Source organism: Pristis pectinata, chromosome 21 (assembly GCF_009764475.1).
Source record: "Pristis pectinata isolate sPriPec2 chromosome 21, sPriPec2.1.pri, whole genome shotgun sequence".
Classification (NCBI taxonomy): Eukaryota; Metazoa; Chordata; class Chondrichthyes; order Rhinopristiformes; family Pristidae; genus Pristis; species Pristis pectinata.
In genome coordinates this window covers 16,416,457-16,440,063 of record NC_067425.1, presented here as the reverse complement: position 1 = coordinate 16,440,063, position 23,607 = coordinate 16,416,457, and the positions used below count along the sequence as shown (strand labels likewise).

The 23,607-nt window shown below is 41.9% G+C and overlaps 1 protein-coding gene across 1 annotated transcript in view; it reads right to left on the bottom strand.

Moving 5' to 3' along the window:
* Positions 1–23,607, bottom strand: part of acaca (acetyl-CoA carboxylase alpha) — a 237,926-nt gene that overhangs the window by 191,438 nt on the left and 22,881 nt on the right. Inside the window, 15 exon segments of the mRNA XM_052035876.1 lie at positions 72–222; positions 327–472; positions 1,643–1,724; positions 1,868–1,971; positions 3,030–3,180; positions 5,625–5,788; positions 6,516–6,677; positions 6,828–7,018; positions 7,984–8,194; positions 15,003–15,113; positions 16,212–16,318; positions 18,702–18,800; positions 19,722–19,803; positions 21,152–21,261; positions 23,077–23,215. Coding sequence (XP_051891836.1) covers positions 72–222; positions 327–472; positions 1,643–1,724; positions 1,868–1,971; positions 3,030–3,180; positions 5,625–5,788; positions 6,516–6,677; positions 6,828–7,018; positions 7,984–8,194; positions 15,003–15,113; positions 16,212–16,318; positions 18,702–18,800; positions 19,722–19,803; positions 21,152–21,261; positions 23,077–23,215 — 2,010 coding nt within the window.

Genomic DNA, 23,607 nt, shown 5'->3' with positions numbered 1-23,607 from the left:
CACACTGCACACTCATGCTGTCACAGATTTGCTCATGTTCTTTCCCAAGCCGGTTTTTGTTGGCGATTTACCTCGATTTCGGCAAAGCAATGGTCTGTGAAAACGTGACCACCATCTTCCACTGTGTACTGGATCAGCTTTCCCGCTGAGGGTGAACGCAACAGTGAAGGGTCATTTTCCTTTTCAAACACACAAGTCTTGTTACCAATTGTAACGCGATACCTGCAGCATAAAAGGTCCCAAGATTGAAGTGCTTTTCTAACAAAGATCCACTAAGAAAACTTATTTGAAGTAGCAGAGGTACAAAAAGCAGCTCCAGTCCTCACCTGTCCACCTCCTCCTTCATGTAAGATGTGTAGCTGCTGCCATCATAGGACAGCAACAAGCCACCATCACTCAGCCGATGAACATCCACCTCCACAAATGAGTCATTCATTATAACTACATAGCAATTTGGCGACTGCCGCGTAACCTGTGAACAGGATAAATATCACGGTCAATAACTTTTGTACATCCTCAGGGTAATGCTTTATCAAAAATAAAGATGCCCAGCAGCTTCAAACAGATACTGCCCATTCATATGCATTTGCCCCCTGCCGAGCAGAAATCTCAGAAACCTTTATGAAAAGCCACACCTTTGTCGCCAGTGCAAGTGATATTTTTGTGAGTGATCAAGGAAAATTGTTTTACCCTATTTAAAAGAATTTAAAACAACCACAGCAATAAAAGATATTCTATGAGGAGCTATCGACTATAATGGGCTAAGCATTAGAGTTTAGTGAAGCAACTAGATCTCATTGAGACGTGCAAGGTTCTAACAGAAGTCAACAGGGCAGATGGCGTGAGGTAATTCCTTGCAGCTTGAGAGAAGGGGTCATGGTCTCAGGAAAAAGGGACAGCCATTTAATGCTAAGATGCAAATTTTTCCTCGCCTTCCACCCGAGCACAAACCACCTATTTAGTTCTCTCCTCCTCTCCCCCCCTTTTTATGCATCTTAAGTTATCAACCTGCCTCCTTACGGACACAGCCTGACCTGCTGATTATTTCCAATGTTTTATTGCGCAGCACAATTAATAATTTTCAGGTGTTAAATGAAGGCTTTACCTTCCCTATGAAAGTGCACAAAACAAAACATGGTGCAGTTTTGAAGAGCAAGGCTCATCCCTCGCTCAGCACAATCTACCAAATAATATGAACATTGCTTATTACTGTTTGCAAACAGATCAGCGTCTCCAAAATTGCTTCTTTGCAAGTGCAGTCATTTTAACAAATTAAAGTACTTCAGGACATCCAATTAACATCAGGAAAATCAACATACAAACAGTTTTTATTTCTCCCTTTGTTTCCAGTTTGCCTTCTTTTCCTCTACCTTAGAACACTGGCATAACAAAGCGAGATTACCCACTAGAAACTGCCCAACTGCAAACAGCACCCTTTCAACCAACGAATGGAAAGGCCTTAAAACCCACATTCCTCTCATGGCCATGAGCTTCCAGCTTGGCAAAACAGTTTCAAGGTTTCAAGTTCCAGGCAAAATTACACAAATTCTTGGTTAGAACACAGGAATGCTGCCACACATTTTCCTGCATGCCAAAAAGAGGACAAAAAACAAAAAGGCACATTCTACATTTAGAAATTTACCTTCAGCACATATTTCACCCCTTCAAAAATGAGTTCCACATCCACTGTGTTCAGAAGAGTATGAGCTGGTAAGACTTGTCCCCTGCAGGAGAACAACCAGGCAGACAATCGGTATCATTTCAGGGAAAGGGTTCGTGGCATAAGGGGAAAAAGAGAATACAAAATCAAGATATTAAAAAGCATGATTCAGGTAAGATAGTTAAACATTTTAATTCAACTCTTTACCTTTCCAACGAATGAAGAAAATTGGACACACTGTTCCTGAAGGATTTATCTGCAACATGAAGAGCTCCACACACAATTCCCAGCATGGTATCCGGCCTCTCGGCCTGGGGGGGGGGGGGGGGGGGGGGGGAGAAGGAAGAAAGAGGATAAAGAAAGAAAGATGTTGCAGCAACTACATAGGCATCTGAAAATTTCCTATACAATCCTGATCACCGTGACCAAAAAAAAAATCACTCATCTTTTCAACTACTTCTTTATGGTTTAACAGGCTAACGTGTGAAAGGACCTGCAAGGACCACGAGTTGTGTTTTTGGTCCAAATGGCCAACAGTTTCTCTGCTCTGATATCTGTGATGTAACTTAAATGGTCATGGAAAGCAACAGATGAAGCTATTTTCAGACCAGTGCCCAACTGAGGGAGCAAAAGCGTGTTGCCTAGGTGCATGAATGGTCAAAGGAAGAAAAGTGAATCAGGTACACTTATTTCATAAAAAGTTGTACTGTCAAGACAAATAATAACCACTATCATCTTTGGCCTTCATTCAATTCCTCACTCTCCCACGAACAAGCAATGAATACTGGCATGAGGCTGGGACAAGGATGGGAGAGTGAATGCAAAGGAACTACTAATTAATTTCTTTTCATCTCACCACTGGGCTGGGTTTCAGCCAGGGTTAGCTGTTCAAAGGGTGAACTAGAAATAGGGAACAGAAGCAAGCTGTGTTTTATGCATTTCTAGTGCTGGTTCATTCCAAATGGTACATTTACTTCTTTCTAAATCTGTTCACTACCGAAGGAAGCTGGAGGCAAACAAACCATACACATTTTTTTTTAAAATCAGGAATGTCTGACAACTTCAATCCTGAATCCCTCTCAGAATCTTGAACTTCAGGATTAAGACCAATTAATCCTGTTGGGAAAATAGATGGGAGTCTTCCCATAGTAGCATCTAACTTCAGCATGTCCACATAATAGATGTGTCACCTGTCATAATCCTCCACTAATTTCCTTTTCTCATCGAGTTCTCAAAGGAAAATCAGAAACAGTGTACAACCGAGGGTGAATAAAACAAAATCCACTAACAGCTCATTGAAGTTGAATTTCACCCCCAATTTTTCTCCTGACCAAGTGCACAAGTCCTGTCACTCGCTGAGCCACAATACCTGGACTTTCTCTGCAATGAGCCGGTCCAGCCAGCCAGTGTCAATGCTATTCTGCTGGAAGCTCTCAGTTTCCAGCAATCGGATAAGATATTCTACTGTTGTTCTGAAATCACCACGAATGGATAGCTCCTTCAGTGCCACCACCATATTGCTGTTAAAAAAAATACAAAGTTAGGAAGAGTTTCAACCAGAGAAGAAAAGACTACATTACAAAACATTATTTTGGTCTTGTTTCTGCTTATTAGTGACTCCTATAGTTTGGCCAAAGAAAACAAAAAGTTTAAGCAGCAGCTGCACTCTCAGAATTTCTATCCCAGCCTAATGCAATATAGATGTTATACAAGCACTATTCTGTTGGCTTGGATTGTTGGCTTCAGGCACTGGTCAAGACATGCAATTAATAAAGCTTTATTCAAATCCAGCCATTTATTTTCATCTGTTTCATTAATCAGGACCCTTTAAAAATCAGAGTGGTAACATGAAACTTTCATAAAGACCATGCAAGGTCAAGTAGTTGTTGTATGCTATAAATACAACAAAATGACTGTATATTTAGAAGTTAATTATAAAACATAATTCTATAATGGTAACTGCTTAAGTAAGTCCATCTCTTAGTTCAGCAGATACACAAAACAGGATAATTCAAGACAAACTTAGACCAGCTATCCAAAGTTCCTAGATGATGGAAAAAATGTCTTGACTAGTAAATGCAGTGCATCTGGATTTCTAGAAGGCATTCGGTAAGGTGCCACATAAATAAATTACTGTGCAACAGCACACAGGAATGGTGGTCATGTATTAGCATGGAAAGGGGAGTAGTTAACTGACGCAAGCAGGATTGGGAAAAATAGGTCAGTTTCAATTTGGCAGGGGTCAGTGCTAGAGTCTCAACTATTTACAACTTGGATGAGGGAACCCAATGTACAGTCGCCAAGTTTGCCGATAACACTGCTACTAGAACGTTGGCTTTTATTACAAGGGGTATGGAGTATAAAAGGTAGGGAAATTTTGATAGAAATTTATACAGCAACGGTGAGATGGCACCTGGAATCAATTTTGGTCTCCATATTAAGAAACGATATATTTGGATTGGAGACTGCAGAAAAAGGTTCATTTGATCAATCCCTCAGATAAAAGAGTTTACGACTGAAGAAAGGTTGAGCAGGTTGCGACTATGCTATTGGAGTTTGGAAAAATGAGGAAATCTTGTTGACACATGCAAGCTTTTGAATGGGTTTGACAAGCTGGACATTGAGAGGCCGTTTCCCTTTGTGAGGAAATGTTTCAGAAATAAGTAGTCGCCCATTTAAAACTGAGATGGAGGAATTTCTCCTGTCCAAGGGCAGTGGTTCTTTGGAATTCTTGTGGAGGACCACCAGCCAATTCCTGCTCCTACTTCCTTTGTTCAATGGTCTGAAATCTGCCAGATAGGTAGCAAAGGGGCAAGGCATTCAAAGGACTATCATACAAGACTAGGAGAGCTGCCATATGAAAGGTTAAATTGCAGGAGGTAAAATGTCCCCTCTTGGCTTGGTTCAATTGGCAGCAGTTCTTTTCTCAAGTCACATGGTGATGACTTTAACCCCAGTAGGAATTTAAGCAGATAATCTGTACTACAGAGTCTACATTTACGAGGCTGAATCTAATGCCCCATGGCACCCTCTGAAAAGCAGATAGCACTCCTGTCAATCTTCCCAACATTCAGTCCTCAATCACCACCATAAAAAGTTCCCTAATTATACATCTTACTGACTGATGAAACGTGCTGCAGACAGAATTGCTGCCAAATTTACCTGCATTTATATAGCATCTCTCATAACCCCAAACCACTAACAGCCAAAGTACATTTTGAAATGTAATCAATATTGTAATTTGGAAAGTGCGTCAGCCATCTTGCACACTTCATGCTCCTCAAACAGCAGTGTAATCATGACCATATGATCTGGTTCACTGATATTAACTATGGGAAAAGAGTTGACCTAAACAGTAGAAATATTTCCCATAATCTTTTTCAAAATAGAGCCACTGGATTTTTGACGTCCATCTGAAAGAACAGGCAGGATTTCTATGTAAATGCTCATCACAAAGAACAACAGTGAACAGAAAGAAATTTGATCTGAAGCATCTGGCGTCCCTGTGGATGTAATGTGGCACTTTACAAACCAACCTTCTTGCTTTCTGCTTTGACTGGTCTTTATAATCAAAAATATGAAAAAGAAAAATATAGAAGAGCTGGAGCACTAGAGTTGCAAAGTGTAGGCACCTATGCTCTTATGCTGCTTGGATTCCAAAATGCACATTTCTGAGCTGGGTAGGGAAGTATGAAAAATATCGGATGAGGCAATTAGGATGCCCCTCCACCCCACAGTGCCAGTTAAAGGGGCACTGGTAGAGATCAGGATGTAGCCAGCCCAACTACCAACCCTTTCAAAAACAAAACTGAGGCAGACAGCCTGAAGAAAGCAAACTACCAAGGTACATCTTTGACAAAACTGTTAAAGATGTCAAAGGATGGAAGCACCAGGCATAGACTTGCGAAATGACTCAGGGAGCCATGAAGTTTTCAGTCAAAGAACGATCAGGCAAAATACTAACGAGATGGCCTCTTCTCGGTTTTCCCCCCAGGAAAAGCAGTGTCCAAACTGAGAGTCAGCAAATTCATGGAGACCTCCTGCTGCGGCCACACTGAAGTAACCCCAGACGTTTTTACTGCTGCGGAAATTCAGCTCCTGAACCGTACCAGAGCTTGGCTTGAAACCCTGTCAGGAGAGAGTAAAACAACACCTGTAAATGTGAATCACATAGCTGCAATAACACAGATGTAATCCGCACTGTCTGAACATCCACGAGCCCGATTTTAACATACATACTTCTTGGCTTGGAATTGTGAAAAATAAAATAGAATCTCATGAAATATTATATTCCGCTCCATACCTTAGCATAGTGGTGTTCAGTAATCTTGTCACTGAGAATCAGGAGAGGGGTTTGTGTACGTGACTGGCTATCCTGACCAGGGATAGCAAAGAGAATATGCAGAATAATGATAATGTACTTTTATAATTTAGCCTGGTCACAATCAGGCATAAGGAGTAGAAGGAGAACAGCCTGCAATGCAAATAAGCCCAAAAAAAGAGCAGCTGGTATGATAGCAATTAAAATATTGGATTGTTGTGTGACCATAGCCTCAAGACCATCATCAGTGAGCTTCATATCTCAACCAAGTTAGTTGTGCAGCATTTCTCCACTTGCAAGTAGAAGAGGGGTAGGGGTGAGGGGTTGGGGAAAGAGGAGAACTGGGAGTGTTGTCTACAAATTTCAGCTTATTGATATGTAGATAGAAGCTAATGACCCAACAAATGGCCTGCAATTGTCAAGACTGTCTGAGAGGTTCATTTTGCCTCAGTCCAGGACTTCATTAAAAGTTATGAGGGAAACAGAAGCAAAGTAATAAACTGAAGCCTTAATAAAATGAAAGTTCCATTTTACCTCATCTGGGTTTTCACTGGTGATACGAGCAGCTATCACGTGACCACGCGGACAAGGGATATTTGAAGAATTCTCAAAATCAATTGGCGAATCTCCCCATGGGGCAACTCCATACAGCATCCGAATGTCCTTGATTCTGTGCAGAGGGATTCCCATGGCAATCTGAAGGAAATCAATGGTGAAGATTCACCAAGTTTAGAACGAGTAACTTGTTTCGAGAGAAATGGAGACATATTACAATGGCAACCGATAGTCAACATGAAACAATTCCAGATAATTATTAAAGCAATATGAGCAACATACGGAACCCACCTGCAATTGTGCAGCTGGCAAGTTTACATCTGCAACCATTTCAGTGCAAGGATGTTCCACTTGAAGCCTGGGGTTTAACTCCAGAAAGTAGAAGCTGCCATCTTGACTGTAAAGATACTCTACCGTGCCCGCACTTGCGTAGCCTACCATTTTTGCCAGTTTCACTGCACACTGTAAGATAAGCAATCAACCTGTTAGGAACAAAGATGCACTGCCTTGTCTCTAAGCCAGTAAACCCATAATGCACTCTGTAGTCCATAATTTTTGTACTGATATATCAAGGTGTATGCCCAAGCTTCCAGATCACAATTGCAAAGTCGACAGGAAAAATCACAAACTAGAGTTAATGCAATACATGCAACCCCTGCATTAAGGAGATTAAAGGGGGGGGAGTGCTGTTGTGTTAGAAAACGATCCATATCGTAAATCTTCCAAATTACAATCAGAATCAGGTTTATTATCACTGACATGTGTCGTGAAAGGTGTCGTTTTGCGGCAGTAGTACAGTGCAAGACAAAGACATAAAAATTACTAAGATACAAAAATAAATAAATAGTGCAAAAGAGGAATAACGAGGTACTGTTCATGGACTGTTCAGAAAATCTAATGGCAGAGGGGAAGAAGCTGTTCCTGAAACGTTGAACGTGGGTCTTCAGGCTCCTGCGCCTCCTCCCCTATGGTAGTTTGCTTCAAGAAACACTAGTTGAAAAGAAAAATTTTATGCCCATTTACTTTTTCTCCTCCACGCAAATTCTGTGGGAGTGAATTTTATTCCGTATCTCAAAATTCTGGGAAGTAATTTGTTAATTCTGTAAGAGCAAATTTCCATTTCCCGATAACGTAGGGGTCATCTGCACCAAACAAAAGTTACAAAAAGCTGTATGTTATGCGAGATCGGGAAGAGCAAGAGAAGTGTAGAGTTCTGGCGTTTAAAGCACTAGTAAAGAATGCCAAAGAAAAGACCAAATAATCCTTAAAAATTTTTTAAAAATGCTTTTGCAAGAAATTGGAAATAAAAACAGAAAATGCTGTCAGCAATCAGCAGCCCAAGTTGCACCTATTTTGGAAAAACAATTTTGAATTCTTTCAATGAGATATTCAAAAGTAGCTCATTCAAATTGGTCCAAGTGTTATAAGATAAAACTACCACGCTCACCTTCTCCATGTTTTTCAAACACTAATGAGGTAGCAATTGTTGCAGGGGCTTCTTCAATAATCTTCTGGTGTCGCCGTTGAACTGAGCAATCACGGCCAAATAAGGAGATTGCATTGCCGTAGTGATCTGCAAGGATTTGGACTTCAAGATGTCGTGCATGTTTGGCAAGTCTCATCACAAAAATTGGAGAACCAGGGACCTCTGTTTGTACCTAAAAGAAAAAGTTCTTGTGAAAATAATGCACGGAAGAACAAAGAATGAAATCATTGCTCTATTTCTAATAATGTAGACATCTGATATTCTCCTTTATATTTTAAACCTTAGAAGTAACCCATGTAGAAAATGTACCCGAAGGATACGAGATCACAGAGCAGACTCACTCACATTGACAATTCTCCAGATGCCATAACCCTGGACCATCAAGGGAAGCAAGCCAAAGTATTTAAGAACATAAGAAATATGGTAGGATGAGCCATTTGGCTCCTTAAGTCTACTCCACCATTCATCACAGCTGATCTTCTACCTCAAACCCATTTTCTTGCACTATTCCCTTATCCCCTAACATTCGGAAGTCCAATGGTTCGTGTTAAGTGAACTTGATGACTGAGCCTCCACAGCACTTCAAGGCAGATAACTCCAAAAATATGCCACTCTGGCGAAAAGAATTTCCTCATCTACCAAATATTGAAAGGCCTGGATAGAGTGGCCATGGAGAGGATGTTTCAGTAGTGGGAGAGTCTAGGACCAGAGGGCACAGCCTCAGAATAGAAGGATGTCCCCTTAGAACAGAGATGAGGAGGAATTTTTTAGCCAGAGGGCGATGAATCTGTGGAATTCATTGCCACAGACGGCTGTGAAGGCCAAGTCATTGGGTATATTTAAAGCGGAGGTTGATAGGTTCTTGATCAGTGAGGGCGTCAAAGGTTACGGGGAGAAAGCAGGAGAATGGGGTTGAGAGGGGAAAATAAATCAGCCATGATTGAATGGCAGAGTGGCGAATGGCGAATTACGCCATGGCCAAGAAAACTCACCAGCACCTCTACTTCCTCAGGAGGCTAAAGAAATTTGGTTTGTCCCCTTTGACACTCACTAACTTTTATCGATGCACCATAGAAAGCATCCTATCTGGATGCATCACGGCTTGGCGCGGCAACTGCTCTGCCCAGGACCGCAAGAAACTGCAGAGAGTTGTGGACACAGCCCAGCGCATTACGGACACCAGCCTCCCCTCCTTGTCTTTGTCTTTGTCTTTACCTCTCGCTGTCTTGGTGAAGCAGTCAGCATAATCAAAGACCCTACCCACCCGGGTCATTCTCTCTTCTCTCCTCTTCCATCAGGTGAAAGATACAGGAGCCTGAGGGCACATACCACCAGGCTCAAGGACAGCTTCTACCCCACTGTGATAAGACTATTGAACGGTTCCCTTATACGGTGAGATGGACTCTGACCTCACTATCTACCTTGTTGTGACCTTGCACATTATTGCACTGCACTCTCTCTGTAGCTGTGACACTTTACTCTGTACTGTTATTGTTTTTACCTGTACAATATCAATGCACTCTATACTAACCCAATGTAACTGCACTGTGTAATGAATTGACCTGTACGATCGGTATGCAAGACAAGTTTTTCACTGTACCTCAGTACAAATGACAATAATAAACCAATGCCAAGGCACTATATAGTTACAATAGGATATCATTACTCCTACATTCAGATCCTTCCATAATAAAATCCAAGATAGCATTGCTCCACCTGGCTTTCAGTGACTTGCATACAAGCACACCCAACTCCCTTTGACCCAACCTCTCACCATTTAAAAAAAAAACTCTACTTTTCTGTTTTGTTACCTTTTTCCACATTATATTGCATCTGCAATGTTCTTGCACACTTGGCTTGACTGTATCCTCTTCCCTACTCACAATCCACCTGGTTTTGTATCATCAGTAAACTTGGAAATATGACATTTAGTCCCCTCAGCCAAATTGTTGATACAGGTCCTGAATACCTTGGGCCAAAGCACTGATCACTGTTGTATCTCACTAGTCACAGCCTGTTAACCAGAGAAAGATCGATTTATTCCCACACTTTGCTTTCATCCATAACTCTATCCACGTCAGTATGACAACTCTATCCAATTCTGCGTGCTCTAATCTTGTTCAATCTCTAGTGTGGACTTTATCAAAAACCTTTTGAAAATCAAAATGCACTATATACACTGATTCTCCCTTATTTATTCCACGTCACATCCTGAAAGAAATCCAGTAAATTAGTCAAACATGATTTTTCTTTTATAAAACCAGTCAACTCAAATCTATTTATTCTCACCCCACAGTGAGAAATTCCAGCATTTTCCGCACTACCACATTAGGTTGACATGTTGGCAGCTGCTGGTTTTTTTTCCTCTCTCTCTCTGATGGAGATCACTGGGTCAGGATCTATTATATGTATTTCCCAGTTACTAGTTTTATATAAAAGCATAAATGGTCCTTTCCTTGAGTGGCTGAAGAAGATCAAGGATGGGAATGGGGTGGACATGTGACAAAGTTAAAATCAGAGTGGCACTGACACAATTAATTATTTCACCTATCCTTGTTATCAGTGCAGAGTAATTGATGGGCAGGCTCAGTCCTCAGCCATTCTCAGATTTAGTTCTCTCCCACAATCAGTGTATGACAAAGAGATGGGGTAGGTGTGGTGGAGAAACCATAGAACCATACAGCACAAAACAGGCCCTTCGGCCCACCGTGTCGTGCCGTCCATCAGACCACCCTCACACTACCTAACCCCTTCCTCCTGCATATCCCTCTATCTCACGTTCCTCCATATGCCTATCCAACAAGCTCTTGAACCTGTTCAACGTATCTGCCTCCACCACCACCCCAGGCAGTGCATTCCATGCACCAACCACTCTTTGGGTGAAAAACCTCCCTCTGACATCTCCCCTGAACCTCCCACCCATAACCTTAAAGCCATGACCTCTCGTCTTGAGCACTGGCGCCCTGGGAAGGAGGCGCTGACTGTCTACTCTATCTATTCCTCTCAATATTTTATATACCTCTATCATGTCTCCTCTCATCCTCCTCCTTTCCAGTGAATAAAGCCCTAGCACCTTAAGCCTCTCCTCATATTCAATACTCTCCAATCCAGGCAGCATCCTGGTAAATCTCCTCTGCACCCTCTCCAATGCCTCCACATCCTTCCTATAATGAGGCGACCAGAACTGAACACAGTACACTAAGTGTGGCCTAACTAGAGTTTTGTAAAGCTGCATCATCACCTCGCGGCTCTTAAACTCAATCCCGCGACTTATGAAAGCCAACATCCCATTGGCCTTCTTAACTGCTCTTTCCACCTGTGAGGCAACTTTCAATGAACTCTGAATATGAACCCCCAGATCCCTCTGCTCCTCCACACTGCCAAGTACCTTGCCATTTACCCAGTACTCTGCCCTGGAGTTTGTCCTTCCAAAGTGTACCACCTCACACTTCTCCGGATTGAACTCCATCTGCCACTTGTCAGCCCAGCTCTGCATCCTATCAATATTCCTCTGTAAGCTCCGACAGCCCTCCACACTATCCACAACACCGCCTATCTTAGTGTCGTCCGCAAAACTTACTAACCCAGCCCTCCGCCCCCTCATCTAAGTCATCTATAAATATCACAAAAGTAGAGGTCCCAGAACCGATCCCTGCGGGACACCACTAGTCACTGCCTTCCAATCCGAGGGCATTCCTTCCACCACAACCCTCTGCTTTCTACATGCAAGCCAATTCCTAATCCACACAGCCAAGCTTCCTTGGATCCCTTGGGCCTCTGACCTTCTGAAGAAGCCTACCACGAGGAACCTTATCAAATGCCTTACTAAAATCCACGGTAACCACATACACCGCACTGCCCTCATCAATCTTCCTGGTCACCTCCTCAATCAGGCTTGTGAGGCAAGATCTTCCCTTCACAAAGCCATGCTGGCTGTCCCTAATCAGTCCATGATTCTCAAGGTGTTCATAAATCCTATCCCTTAGAATCCTTTCTAACAGTTTACCCACCACAGACGTGAGACTCACCGGTCTATAATTCCCTGGCCTATCCCTATTACCTTTTTTGAACAAAGGGGACCGCATTCGCAACCCTCCAATCCTCCGGCACCACCCCCGTAGACAACGAGGACTCAAAGATCCTTACCAGCGGTTCAGCAATCTCCTCCCTAGCCTCTCGAAGCAGCCTGGGGAAAATCCCGTCAGGCCCCGGAGATTTATCTGTCTTAATATTATTTAACAACTTCAACACATCCTCTCTCTTGATATCAACAACCTCGAGAACATTACACCTACCAGCACTCCCTTCCACATCATCAAGACCCCTCTCCCTGGTGAATACCGAAGAGAAGTACTCATTCAGAACTTCTCCCACTTCCACCACCTCCAGGCAAATTCTCCCACCTTTCTCCTTAATCGGACCTAACTTCACCCTAGCCATTCTCCTACCCTTCATGTACTTGAAAAAGGCCTTGGGATTTTCCTTAACCCTACTAGCCAAAGCCTTTTCATGTCCCCTTCTAGCTCTCCTCAGCCCTTTCTTAAGTTCCTTCCTCGCTACCCTATATTCCTCATGGGCCCTGTCTGAACCTTGCTGCTTATACCTCACGTATGCTACCTTCTTCTCCCTAACAAGTCGTTCCACATCTCTCGTCACCCACAGTTCCTTCACCCTGCCATTCCTTCTCTGCCTCACCGGGACATATTTATCCCTAACATCCTGCATAAGATCCCTGAATATCGACCACATCCCCATGGTACATTTTCCTTCAAAAAGGACATCCCAATTTACACTCCCACGTTCTCTCCTTATAGCCTCGTAGTTAGCCCTTCCCCAATTGAAAAACTCTTGTCCTCGTCTGCACCTGTCCCTGTGCATGACAATTTTAAAGGTTATGGAGCAATGGTCACCGTCCCCCAAATGCTCACCCACCAATAGATCCTTCACCTGTCCCGGTTCATTTCCTAAAACTAGATCTAAAATGGCATTCCCTCTAGTCGGCCTGTCAACATACTGCGTCAGGAAGGAAGGGCGGTGCGTCAATTGAAAACTTCTGTGGAAAGATCAGCTAAACAAGTCTCCCTCACATAGTCAAGGTGTGGAAATGCAAAGGGATTACTCTCTAGTTAGTATTCCTAAACTGAAAAGCAGCAGCTCAAAACAGCTTCTGGTAAGATCTCCCAGGAAATTCTGTTGAATACCATAAACAGGACCCATGTTCAAAACTAAATCCACATCTCTATGGCTGATAGTTAACCATGCGAACAAACCAGCTTGTGTAATGACAGGAAATACTGCAGTTCAGGAACTAAAACAAAAGTAGACTGAAAACAACCTCAGGACTTTTTCTACTTCCTTGTTAACCTGTTTAAAAAAAGTAACTGGTATGCAAGTCTGCCTTGAGATTTTGGAAGGGGCAAAAATGAAGGGGGGGTGGGGTGGGGTGAGGAAAGATGTGCAATTTATACCAATCTGAGTAATTTACAGGCATGCACACCTAATAAAATTAGACGAGGTAGATTTCATTGCTTATTTTTCAATAAGCTTCTCAATGATGTTTCTACTTTTAACTTAGTTCATATGTTTTACAATTTCATTGCTTCAAGTTAACCAAAATAGCAGTACATTATTAATGAAACAAACACCACTTCAAAATTTCAGTTGACTTTCTTTCCCATAATTGGCAATAAAGCCTTTAGGGAAAAGCTAAACACATCTTAAAAGCAACACGTCTTCCTAAATCTAAAGTCTCCAAAAAAAAAGTGGGTGGTGTGCTGCTGAAGTGATTAATTCATTAGGTGCAAACTGCATCGATAGCTACAGCGTACTTTTGGCCACCCTCCTTTATATCATGCAGAAAGTACACATGGTAAATAGTTTAATCCCTTCTGGCAATGTTTTGCAAAATGTGCTGGATTTTTCCAGTGTACTATTTTGGCACAGATAAAGTGAAGGGTTAGTAACTTGGAAATAAATTAAAGCAAATTACAACACCTGACCAGATCAATCACTATGCCAGGAGATTCCCCTCTCTCCCCCCTCCGATCCACCTCCAGTCCTCCCATTTTTGTTCCCTTTCCCATAAAACCCTCACAGATCCCCATCACCCACGTTCATCCCCCTCCTGGTTCCATCCACCTACTACCCACACACTTCACCCACTGGATCCCTTCCCTATCCAATTCCATCTGCCCTTCATCTCTCCCTTAATGGTTCCATTATCACCTTCCTTATCAGATTTATCACTTACTTATCACTGTTAGCCTTTGTGTTCCTGCTTATCACCCTCCAGCAATGGTCTCCACGTTCCCCTTCCTTTTCCCCCCTCCTACCTATCACCCACCTGCCAGTCTCCCAACTTCACTCCTCCGCCTCGCGGCTCCTTCTGCCCATCATCCTTCACCACCCCTCAGTTCACCTCCTGTCTCACCCCTTCCCTCCTTATACTGCTATCTTCCCTGTCCAATCTCAGTCCTGATGCAGGGTCTCAACTTGAAAGGTCGACAAATCCTTCTCCCACAGATGATCTCGACCCTCTAGCAGTTTGTTTTTAGGTCTTCAATGAATACTTTTCATTGGTAATAACAAAAGGAAACAGACTGTAGTTGGAGAATTCTGTGAAGAGGTAGGTGGAAGTCTAGTGCAGGTATCCATAAATGAAGAGGTCTGATTTGCAGAAATCAATGAATCTGAACATTTTACATGATCTCAACTTGGTTCAGCTCAGCTTTTTATCATTCACAAAGAAAGCTTGTCTGTGAGGAAATTCATCCCTTTACTATTGCTGGTACACTTCTTGCAGAAACAACAGGAGTAAACATAAACCTAAACTGGTGCAGTATTAGCTCACTAATGGCACTCACCAGATAATTCAAATCAGAATTTCACATTTGTGAAGAATCATTCAACACACAACCAAATTTGGACTTTTGCATATTTTTCTCATGGCAATACCCATGAGAAAAATACCCAATACTCACCTGTCTGAAAAGGTTTGGAAAATCCTCAGCATTGTTCACTTTTCTTATCCCTTTTCCACCTCCTCCCTCAGAAGCCTTGATCATCACAGGATAGCCAATGTCTTCTGCAGCCTAATGCATGCAATAAATAGATTAAGATTAAAAAAAATTTTAAATGATATAAAACATACCAGGCAAGAGCCACCTGCATCTCATTCAGTGCATTGACATTGTGGGGCGTATTTCAAGTTTCATTGTAAAATCCAGGAGCTCCCAATATTATGTTAATTCAAAACCTGCTCACTGTGAACAGATCCTTTCACAGGCAGTTACCAGAGAAACATCAGAAAATTCAAATTAAACAGCCAGAGGCTCAAGGATTGATCAGCTGGCCTGTTATCACTGCCAGGAGGTTCAAAATATACCAAAGATTTCATCACCATTGAAGAGTCAGATGCCCTGGGTACCAAATGCCCTGTATATGGGTTTATCAGCAAGTGATTCTGACTGCTCGCCACAAGAATCAACACACTTCCAAGTATTGAAAGATGTGACTTGTCTACATAACTATTAAAAAGAAATCAACAATGGCTGGAACCTCAAATGGGCTTATTCAATCACTGCTGGTGCCAAATTTTGTAGAGAGAGAGAGAGAGAGAGAGCGAGAGAGAGAGCGAGAGAGAGAGCGAGAGAGAGAGCGAGAGAGAGAGCGAGAGAGAGAGCGAGAGAGAGAGCGAGAGCGAGAGCGAGAGCGAGAGCGAGAGCGAGAGCGAGAGCGAGAGAGAGAGAGAGAGAGAGAGAGAGCGAGAGAGAGAGAGAGAGAGAGAGAGAGAGAGAATCAGTAAACAATTTGGATACAAGACCATATTTGCAAGTGTTTAAATCTTAGTGGGAAGAACTACATCATTATCCATACAAGCACCAATTCTTACCAGTGGTCTCATGGTCATGCAGCTCTCCCAAATCCCAGCCAATATTTCCCCCTCACCAACATTTTCAAAAGCAAAATTAATAGTCATTCATTTAAGTTGCTGCTTTTAGTGTCTAACTGTACACAAACAAGCTGCCTCATTTGCCTTGTAATATTTTAAACAATATTTCACCAGTTGCAGAGAGTTTTGGGGCATTCTGAAAGAATAATTTACTTATTTTTTTCACAGACGCAGCTGCTTCTGTTATTGTAACAGTGCCTCAGACTATATAGACAGTGCATAAATATTTACCCCTCACCTTCATCCCACTTTCCACATCTGCAATGCAGCCATTCTCATACAGCTCAGGAGGAACGCTCACAATTAGTTTTGGAGGTTTAGTTTCTGTCCACTCAATTATCAGTCCTTAAAAACAAAAGGGAAGCAACTAAATGCCACTTACATATGTCAAGAAATTGTACGCTGTAAAAGTGTGCTTGAGAAGTACTGTTGCTGGAAAGGGTTTAATTGTAGAAGAGTACCACAAACTTCCAATAAGCAGGCATTGGCAGTTTTCAGCTTGCATGGCTGAAAAAAATTCCACATGTTTGTGATGCAAGTGCATAAGGAACAGGAGTAGGAATAAGCCATACAGCCCTTCAAGCCTGCATGAACACTCAGCAAGATCCTGGCTGATCTGACTTAGATCTCAACTCCACTTTCCTGCCTGCTCCTCAAAGTCCATCACTTCATAGTAAAACCTGACCTACTCAGCCTTTACAGCTCTCTCAGGTAAAGAATTCCCAAGACTTTTTCAGTACCTCCCACTGAGAAAAGAAATTCTCTCTCATCCCTATCTTAAATGAGCAACCCGATATGAAATTATACTGTGTGCACCTTGATAACACAAATTCTCTTGTAAATGAATCATAATGCTACCCATTCTTTCTAGCATGTCAGCACAGTAGAGAAACAATACGTGGTACCAATAGGTGAAAACAGAACTTTTGAACACTGCCTGGTTGATGAGAACTGGCCATGGGCGAGAGCTAAAAGGACAAACAAAGGAGTTTCCACCAGGCACCATCACATTCCTTTTGGTAGTCAGCCAAGAACAGCTTCGGCTAAAGCACCTTGCTGTTTCAATGCATCATGTGGGAAATACATTCTTAAAAGCCTAAGGAAACCAAACACAAGGAAATAAATCAAGGATAAGTCAGAGGAGGGAAACACAAAGAGGCAACTAATTGATCAAAACTCAGAAGTGATTTGCAGTACAAATAAAGAATTCTATCCATTAGAGTGCAAATTCTTTTTCTACAAAATCTACAGATAATTTTCTTTTAAAAATATGTTCCATGCTTCAAATTTTTCTACAAAATCTACAGATAATTTTCTTTTAAAAATATGTTCCACGCTTCAAATTTTCTTTATCACTTTTACATCTTTTTACCTTTCACACTACTCCCCTGCATAAAGCTCAAGCACGTCCTGCTAAGTCTCCAGGGAGAACACTCAGAGGGTGCCAAAACAGCCCCCTGGAAAAATCATTTGCCTTGCCTCCTCAGCACCTCCCATTATGAGGTGCAACACCAACTTGTTTTAGGTTTTCGCACATCAGCTGATAACTAACAATCACCCCTTTATTAGTTTTGAGGTTTATTCAATAACACTTTTAAGATATCTTTATGTACATTGAAACACATAATGAAATGCATTTTTTGCGTAGAGTGTTCTGGGGGAAGCCCACAAGTGCCGCCACACTTCTGGCGCCAACATAGCATGCCCACAACTTCCTAACCTATGTGTCTTTGGAACGTGGGAGGAAACCGGAGCACCAGGAGGAAACCCAAGCAGACATGGGGAGAATGAACAACTCCTTACGGACAGTGGCCGGAATTGAACACTGGTCACTGGCGCTGTAATAGCGTTACACTAACCGCTACACTACTGTGCCTGCCTTCTCAACTTTTACACATTGAGAACCAATTTCATTTAACAAGCATGCATGAATCAGAGTGATACACTTTCTTTTAATATGAAAGAGCCTAGTGTGTCATGACATTAGACAAGACATTGGGACAAAAACTCCAATTGTTTCTTCTCCACCAATAATTTTGCTTTTGGTTCAGGTTCAGTTTTTAATTCCCAATGTTAATATGACTAGCTCTGTTCATTGGAAAAATGAAAGTGTTTTATGGAATAAATTTCTTAATGATTGAATACCATCCTTTCAGCAAGGGAATAATACTTCACAAATGCAACTCCTCCACCAACTATTCCTTCACCCCATCTCCAGCACCCTGGCACACTGATGCCACAAAGCTCCTTATGCCTCAATCACCAGTGCATTTTAAAAGAGGCTTCCCCAACTCTCATAGTGTTCCCAACATTTTATCTCCATCTTTCATAAATATACAATTTTTCTGATTTGGGGATGTGCAAGAGGACCAAACCTCAAGTGCTTCACCGAGTGAGCAACCATCAGCAGACCACTTGATTGTAGAGAGCATCACTACCAGGCCTAAGCCAAACTAGAAATGAGAGACAAAAACTCAGGCAAGGCCTCCTTAGCCTGCAAACCTCTTCTTACACAAGGTAATTCAAAATCAGGAAATTGAGCCCCATTACTTTCTGGTGTGAATGATTCCCTTTGAATAAGAGAGACTTGAAAATTAAAACTTCTCATACATTGACTTTCTGCAAGAGTCTATTATTACCCATTTTTCAGTCTTAGCAGGAACGTTCCTCGTTCAGTTATCCAAGTTAAAGCACAAATATCTTTTATTTATTGAGATCAATGCCTTACCACTGCCACTCCAGGGGAGAGTGGGGATTCCTGCAGTCTGTGCTACAATAGAAGAAGCAATTTTATCGCCCAGTGCCCACATAGCAAGACTCGGAGGACCTGAAGAGAAGAGAAAGTGCTTTGAGCAAAGTTCAACCCAGTTTACATAGCCAAAAACAATAATTCAAAGTGTCCATTTGCCCCATTGGTAACTTCATGGCACTGAATTAAGTGACGGTCCACCCACTAAGCAGGTTTCTGAGAGTCAGGCCAAAAGCACATGTGCCAAATTGAAGACATATCCCATTTGTACTGATAAGACTGCGAGCCAAGAGTAATACAAGGAGTACCAGACTGCACTGAAGTGTCTTACATAGTTGGCTAGTGAGGGAAACAAAGGGAATGTCAAGTACATTTATAGTGAAAGACTCAAATAGTATTTTTTGAGGATTCACTAACAGTTGTGAAGAAGAAAGAAAGTAATTCTATATTGGCTTTGTAGCCTTCATTGACATGAAGAATACACGACTCCACCATCACTTAAAAGAGTAACTGAAACACGGTTACAAAAGGTTATCCGAAAATTCTGTCTTTCAAATAAGCGATCTGTCAGCTTGGCTTAGTAGACAACAACCTTGCTTCTTTTGCAAAGGTTTGCACGTCCAAGCTTGCACACATAATCCCAGTTGATACTTCAATGCAAACAATCAACTCCATTGCTAGAGCTGCCACCTTCTGTAAAAACACTAAACTCACATACCTATCCGAGTGGAAATAAGAGATTATCAACACTTTCAGAGAAAAAAAAAACAGCATTTTCTTTTAATTCCTCAATTAAAATATGTTAACAGGTCATGTATCAAATTTATCATTTCAGGATCTTCCTGTGAAACTCAGCCACATTTACACACAATTGAATTTGGGTACAGCATCCCTAGGACACAAAAGTTGCTGTGCAAGTCCAATTTCTTGCCTTCTCCTAATATTCCTTAATAGATAAATTAAGCAGGGACCAAGACAATCAAAATGACCATTTCTTACCCATGAATGCAATGCCATGTTTGTGTAATAGCTCTGGCAGTTTTGGATTCTCAGAGGCATGGCCCCAGCCTGCCCACACAGCCTGTACACAGAAGAGATAACACAGCTTAAGATAAGATATATTTATTAGTCACATGTACATCGAAACACACAGTGAAATGCATCTTTTTGCATAGAGTGTTCTGGGGGCTTCCGGCGCCAACATAGCATGCCCGCAACTTCCTAACCCCCACATCTTTGGAATGTGGGAGGAAACCGGAGCACCCGGAGAAAAACCACGCAGATACGGGGAGAACGTACAAACTCCTTACAGACAATTGCTGGAATTGAACCCGGGTCGCTGGCACTATAAAGCATTACGCTAACCACTTCTTTGTGCATAATTGCTTTACAAATAAAATATTCAAAGTAATACAAAATAAATAACTGATAGCTGTAGACGCATATAATTGGCCTCCCAAAGATATATCTTTATATCCACCACAACTAAGAGGATAGATAAAGTAGGGCAGTGGATGTTGTCTACATGGACTTCAGTAAGGCCTTGAACAAGGTACAGCATGGCAGGCTGATCTTGGTGAGATCGCACTCGGAGTATTGTGCACAATTTTGGTCACCCTGTTATCAGAAAGACATCGTCAAGCTGGAGAGGGTGCAGAAGAGATTTATAAGGATGCTGCCTGGACTAGAGGGCCTGAATTATAGGGAGGGGTTGGCCATACTGGATCCTTATTCCTTGGGGCAGAGGAAAATGAGGGGTGATCTTAGAAGTTTATGAAGTCATGAGGGATATGGATAAGGTGGACGGTCATAGTCTTTTCCCCAGGGTTGGGAGTCCAAAACTAGAGGGCACAGATACAAGAGGGGAGAAATTTAAAAGAGACCTGAGACGTAACTTCTTTACACAGAGGGTAGTGAGTACTTGGAATGAGCTGCCAGAGGAAGTGGTCCAAGTGGGTACAATTGCAACATTTAAGATGCATTTGGATAGGTAAATAGAGCAGAAGGGCATGGACAGTTATGGGCCAAACACGGGTAACTGTGTCTATCAGGGAGGGTGCTGTAGTTGGTATGGATCAGTTGGGCCAAAGGGCCTGTTTCCCTGCTGTATTACTCTATGACTAACTTTGAATGTCTGCTGGCAGTGGCTGATTTTAGTGGTATGCTTGACAATTTTCAGCAGTGTCACAAATGCCACCACACAAAATCTATGTAGAAAAACCTGATCCTCTTAGTCTGGCTACAGTGTGACCGCACTCCCATCCCGGCTAAAGGAGGAAATGTGAGAACAGAAGAGCATAAAAAAAGTTGATATTATAACAGGCAATGAAATAAATTATATGCAGCCGAGATGCTTCTATTATGTGGAAGAATACACAACAATTATAGAATGAGTTCAAATGACTTTGTAGCTGCAGTTCTATTAGTACCTGGACTGGGATGCGTTTTGCTATATCCAATATCAGCTCAACATTTGCATAGTTATTATTGTTTGGTCCTCCAGGTACAGGAACATAGTGATCTGCCATTTTAATGTACTCTGCAAGCAAAACAAACAGTTCACTACAACTTGTCTTTGACAGTAACCTTAAAAGAATACCAAAAGATCAGAGGTAAACAGTCATAGTGTGGATTCACTATTGTATAATAGCTACGTAAAAACAAGTGCTTCGTAGTTTCAAAGAGAGTGACCAAAGTTTTGTTGTATTTGATTACATGACATCCCTGAAGTGCGTGCTTTTATGGTGTACAACAGGCCGTCAACCTGGTCACTTCCAGACAACTGACTGATGATCTCTGTCCATGTACTCACAATTTTCTCCCTTGTCTCTGGGTCTTGCTGGCACATGGTTCCATTTGTACTATTTCTTTATGCAACATAAAATAAAACATGCAGGAATGGGCCATGTAGACCCTAGATCCTGCTCATCATTCAGTAAGTTCATTGCTGTTTGGATCCTGGTCTCAGCTCCAATTTTATGTCTATTTCCTGCTGACCTTGAACTCCCTATTGACAAAATTTCTATCTCTCAGCTTAGAACACATTCAATGATTGGACCTTTCCTGGTATCTTGTGTAGTGAGCTCCAAAAAAAATTCCATTCCCTATAGGAAAATGTCTTCATTTCAGGGTTGAATGGGCGATCCTTTATTCTGATACTAGGCCTCCTAGTTTAGATGCTCCCATTTGGGAAAACATCCCCAAAGCATCTACCCTCAATTTAAAAAACAGAAAATTCTGGAAATACTCAGCAGTTCAGGCAGTATCTAGAGAGAGAAACAGAGTTAACATTTCACGTCAGAACACTTCATCAGAACTGTGCAAAGTTAGAAAACATGACTCTATAACAGGAATGTTTTATGAAGGAGGAAGACTGTTCCAATATGACTGCCACTCATTCTTCTAAATTCCAATTAATTTAACCTGATCCTTCCTTCATTAAGCAACAACCTCTGCATTGCAAGAATCAACCTTGTGAATTTTCTGAACTGCCTCTGCAGAAATTGCTCAGATTTTGTCCTTAACCAGCTTGCTGATACACTGGATAGCAAGCAAGAGCAGAATCCCAGCCTTGGGTAATTTTGCTGTCTGGTGTGTAACAAAGTAAACAGTGTGACAGGAGGTTCGTATGTAGCTTAAATATAGACCACTTGGTCTAAGTTGCTTGCCACTGACCCTCACAACCCAAGTAACCATTCAATTTGAGCCTGAGTAGAAATCAGTCAAGATCAGGAATTAAATCAGAGATGTCATTTGTCTCTGTGGCTCAGCAGATTTACCACTAAGCTACTCAAAGTCATACATCATTCTAAGCTTCTCCTAACAATCAAACAGAAAATCAATGAAGCTGTGCAGTAGTTATTTCCAATGATTTGGATTAAAGGGCTTCGTTGCACTCCAATTCTGAGATTGTAGACCCCTCCACCCAAAGATGCCCTTGATAACAGGCCACCAAATGCATCTAGCGGCCAGGCCCGTGTCATGCCACCAAGCTGTACTCAGTGAAAACAATAACTCCTTAGATTATGCTACACGGTCTCACTGCACTGTCTACAAACTTGACCTCATCCAAAGTCTTGCTGCTGTATCCAAACTCGCATCAAGTCCCATCACCCACTGAGCTTGCTGACCTTCATTGGCTCCCAATCTGGCAACACTTTAATCTTAAAATCTTTATTCTTATTGTCAAGTCCCTTTATATCCCCCCTCCCAGTCCTACAATCCTCAGATCTCCAATTCCAAACATCCACATACCCTCTATTTTCGGCTGCTAAATTTTTGCATTCCCTCCGTATCTCATATAGCTTGGAATGCTTTATATCCCACGTGCAGTCACTATCATAGTGAAACTGACCTGCGTTAGCTTTCAAGTCTTCTGGAGTGACCATGACAACAAATCGTATTGCACGCTCATTCCTGAACATTTCATAAGACCACCGTCGTATGGATCTCATGCACTTCACTGCAGCAATTCCATTGTTAGCAATCAGCACCTGTTGGACAAAGTCTTAGCAAGTTACTAGCCAGGAAGGGAACTAAAAGAGTAAGTTTAGGTGCTAAACGCACCACATTTTCTTAAACATACATTTCCTAGAAGTCAGAATATTATCTAGAACAATTTTGCCTGCTTGAACAATTTTAGTCATTATCTGATCATATCACTCTGCAAAGTATACATGTTACACAAGAGAAATTTGATGGGGAAAGTGAGCTTTCACACCCCAGACAGCATCCAATCAATCAGTCATTTGACCAAACCCAAAACACTCAACTTTAATATATCTTTTGTTCAAAAGTGGACAATGCTTCATTTTCCATGGTCCATTTAACACAATGATCTGTGAAGTACAGCACAAAACAAAAACATGGCTTATAGAGCTATTTC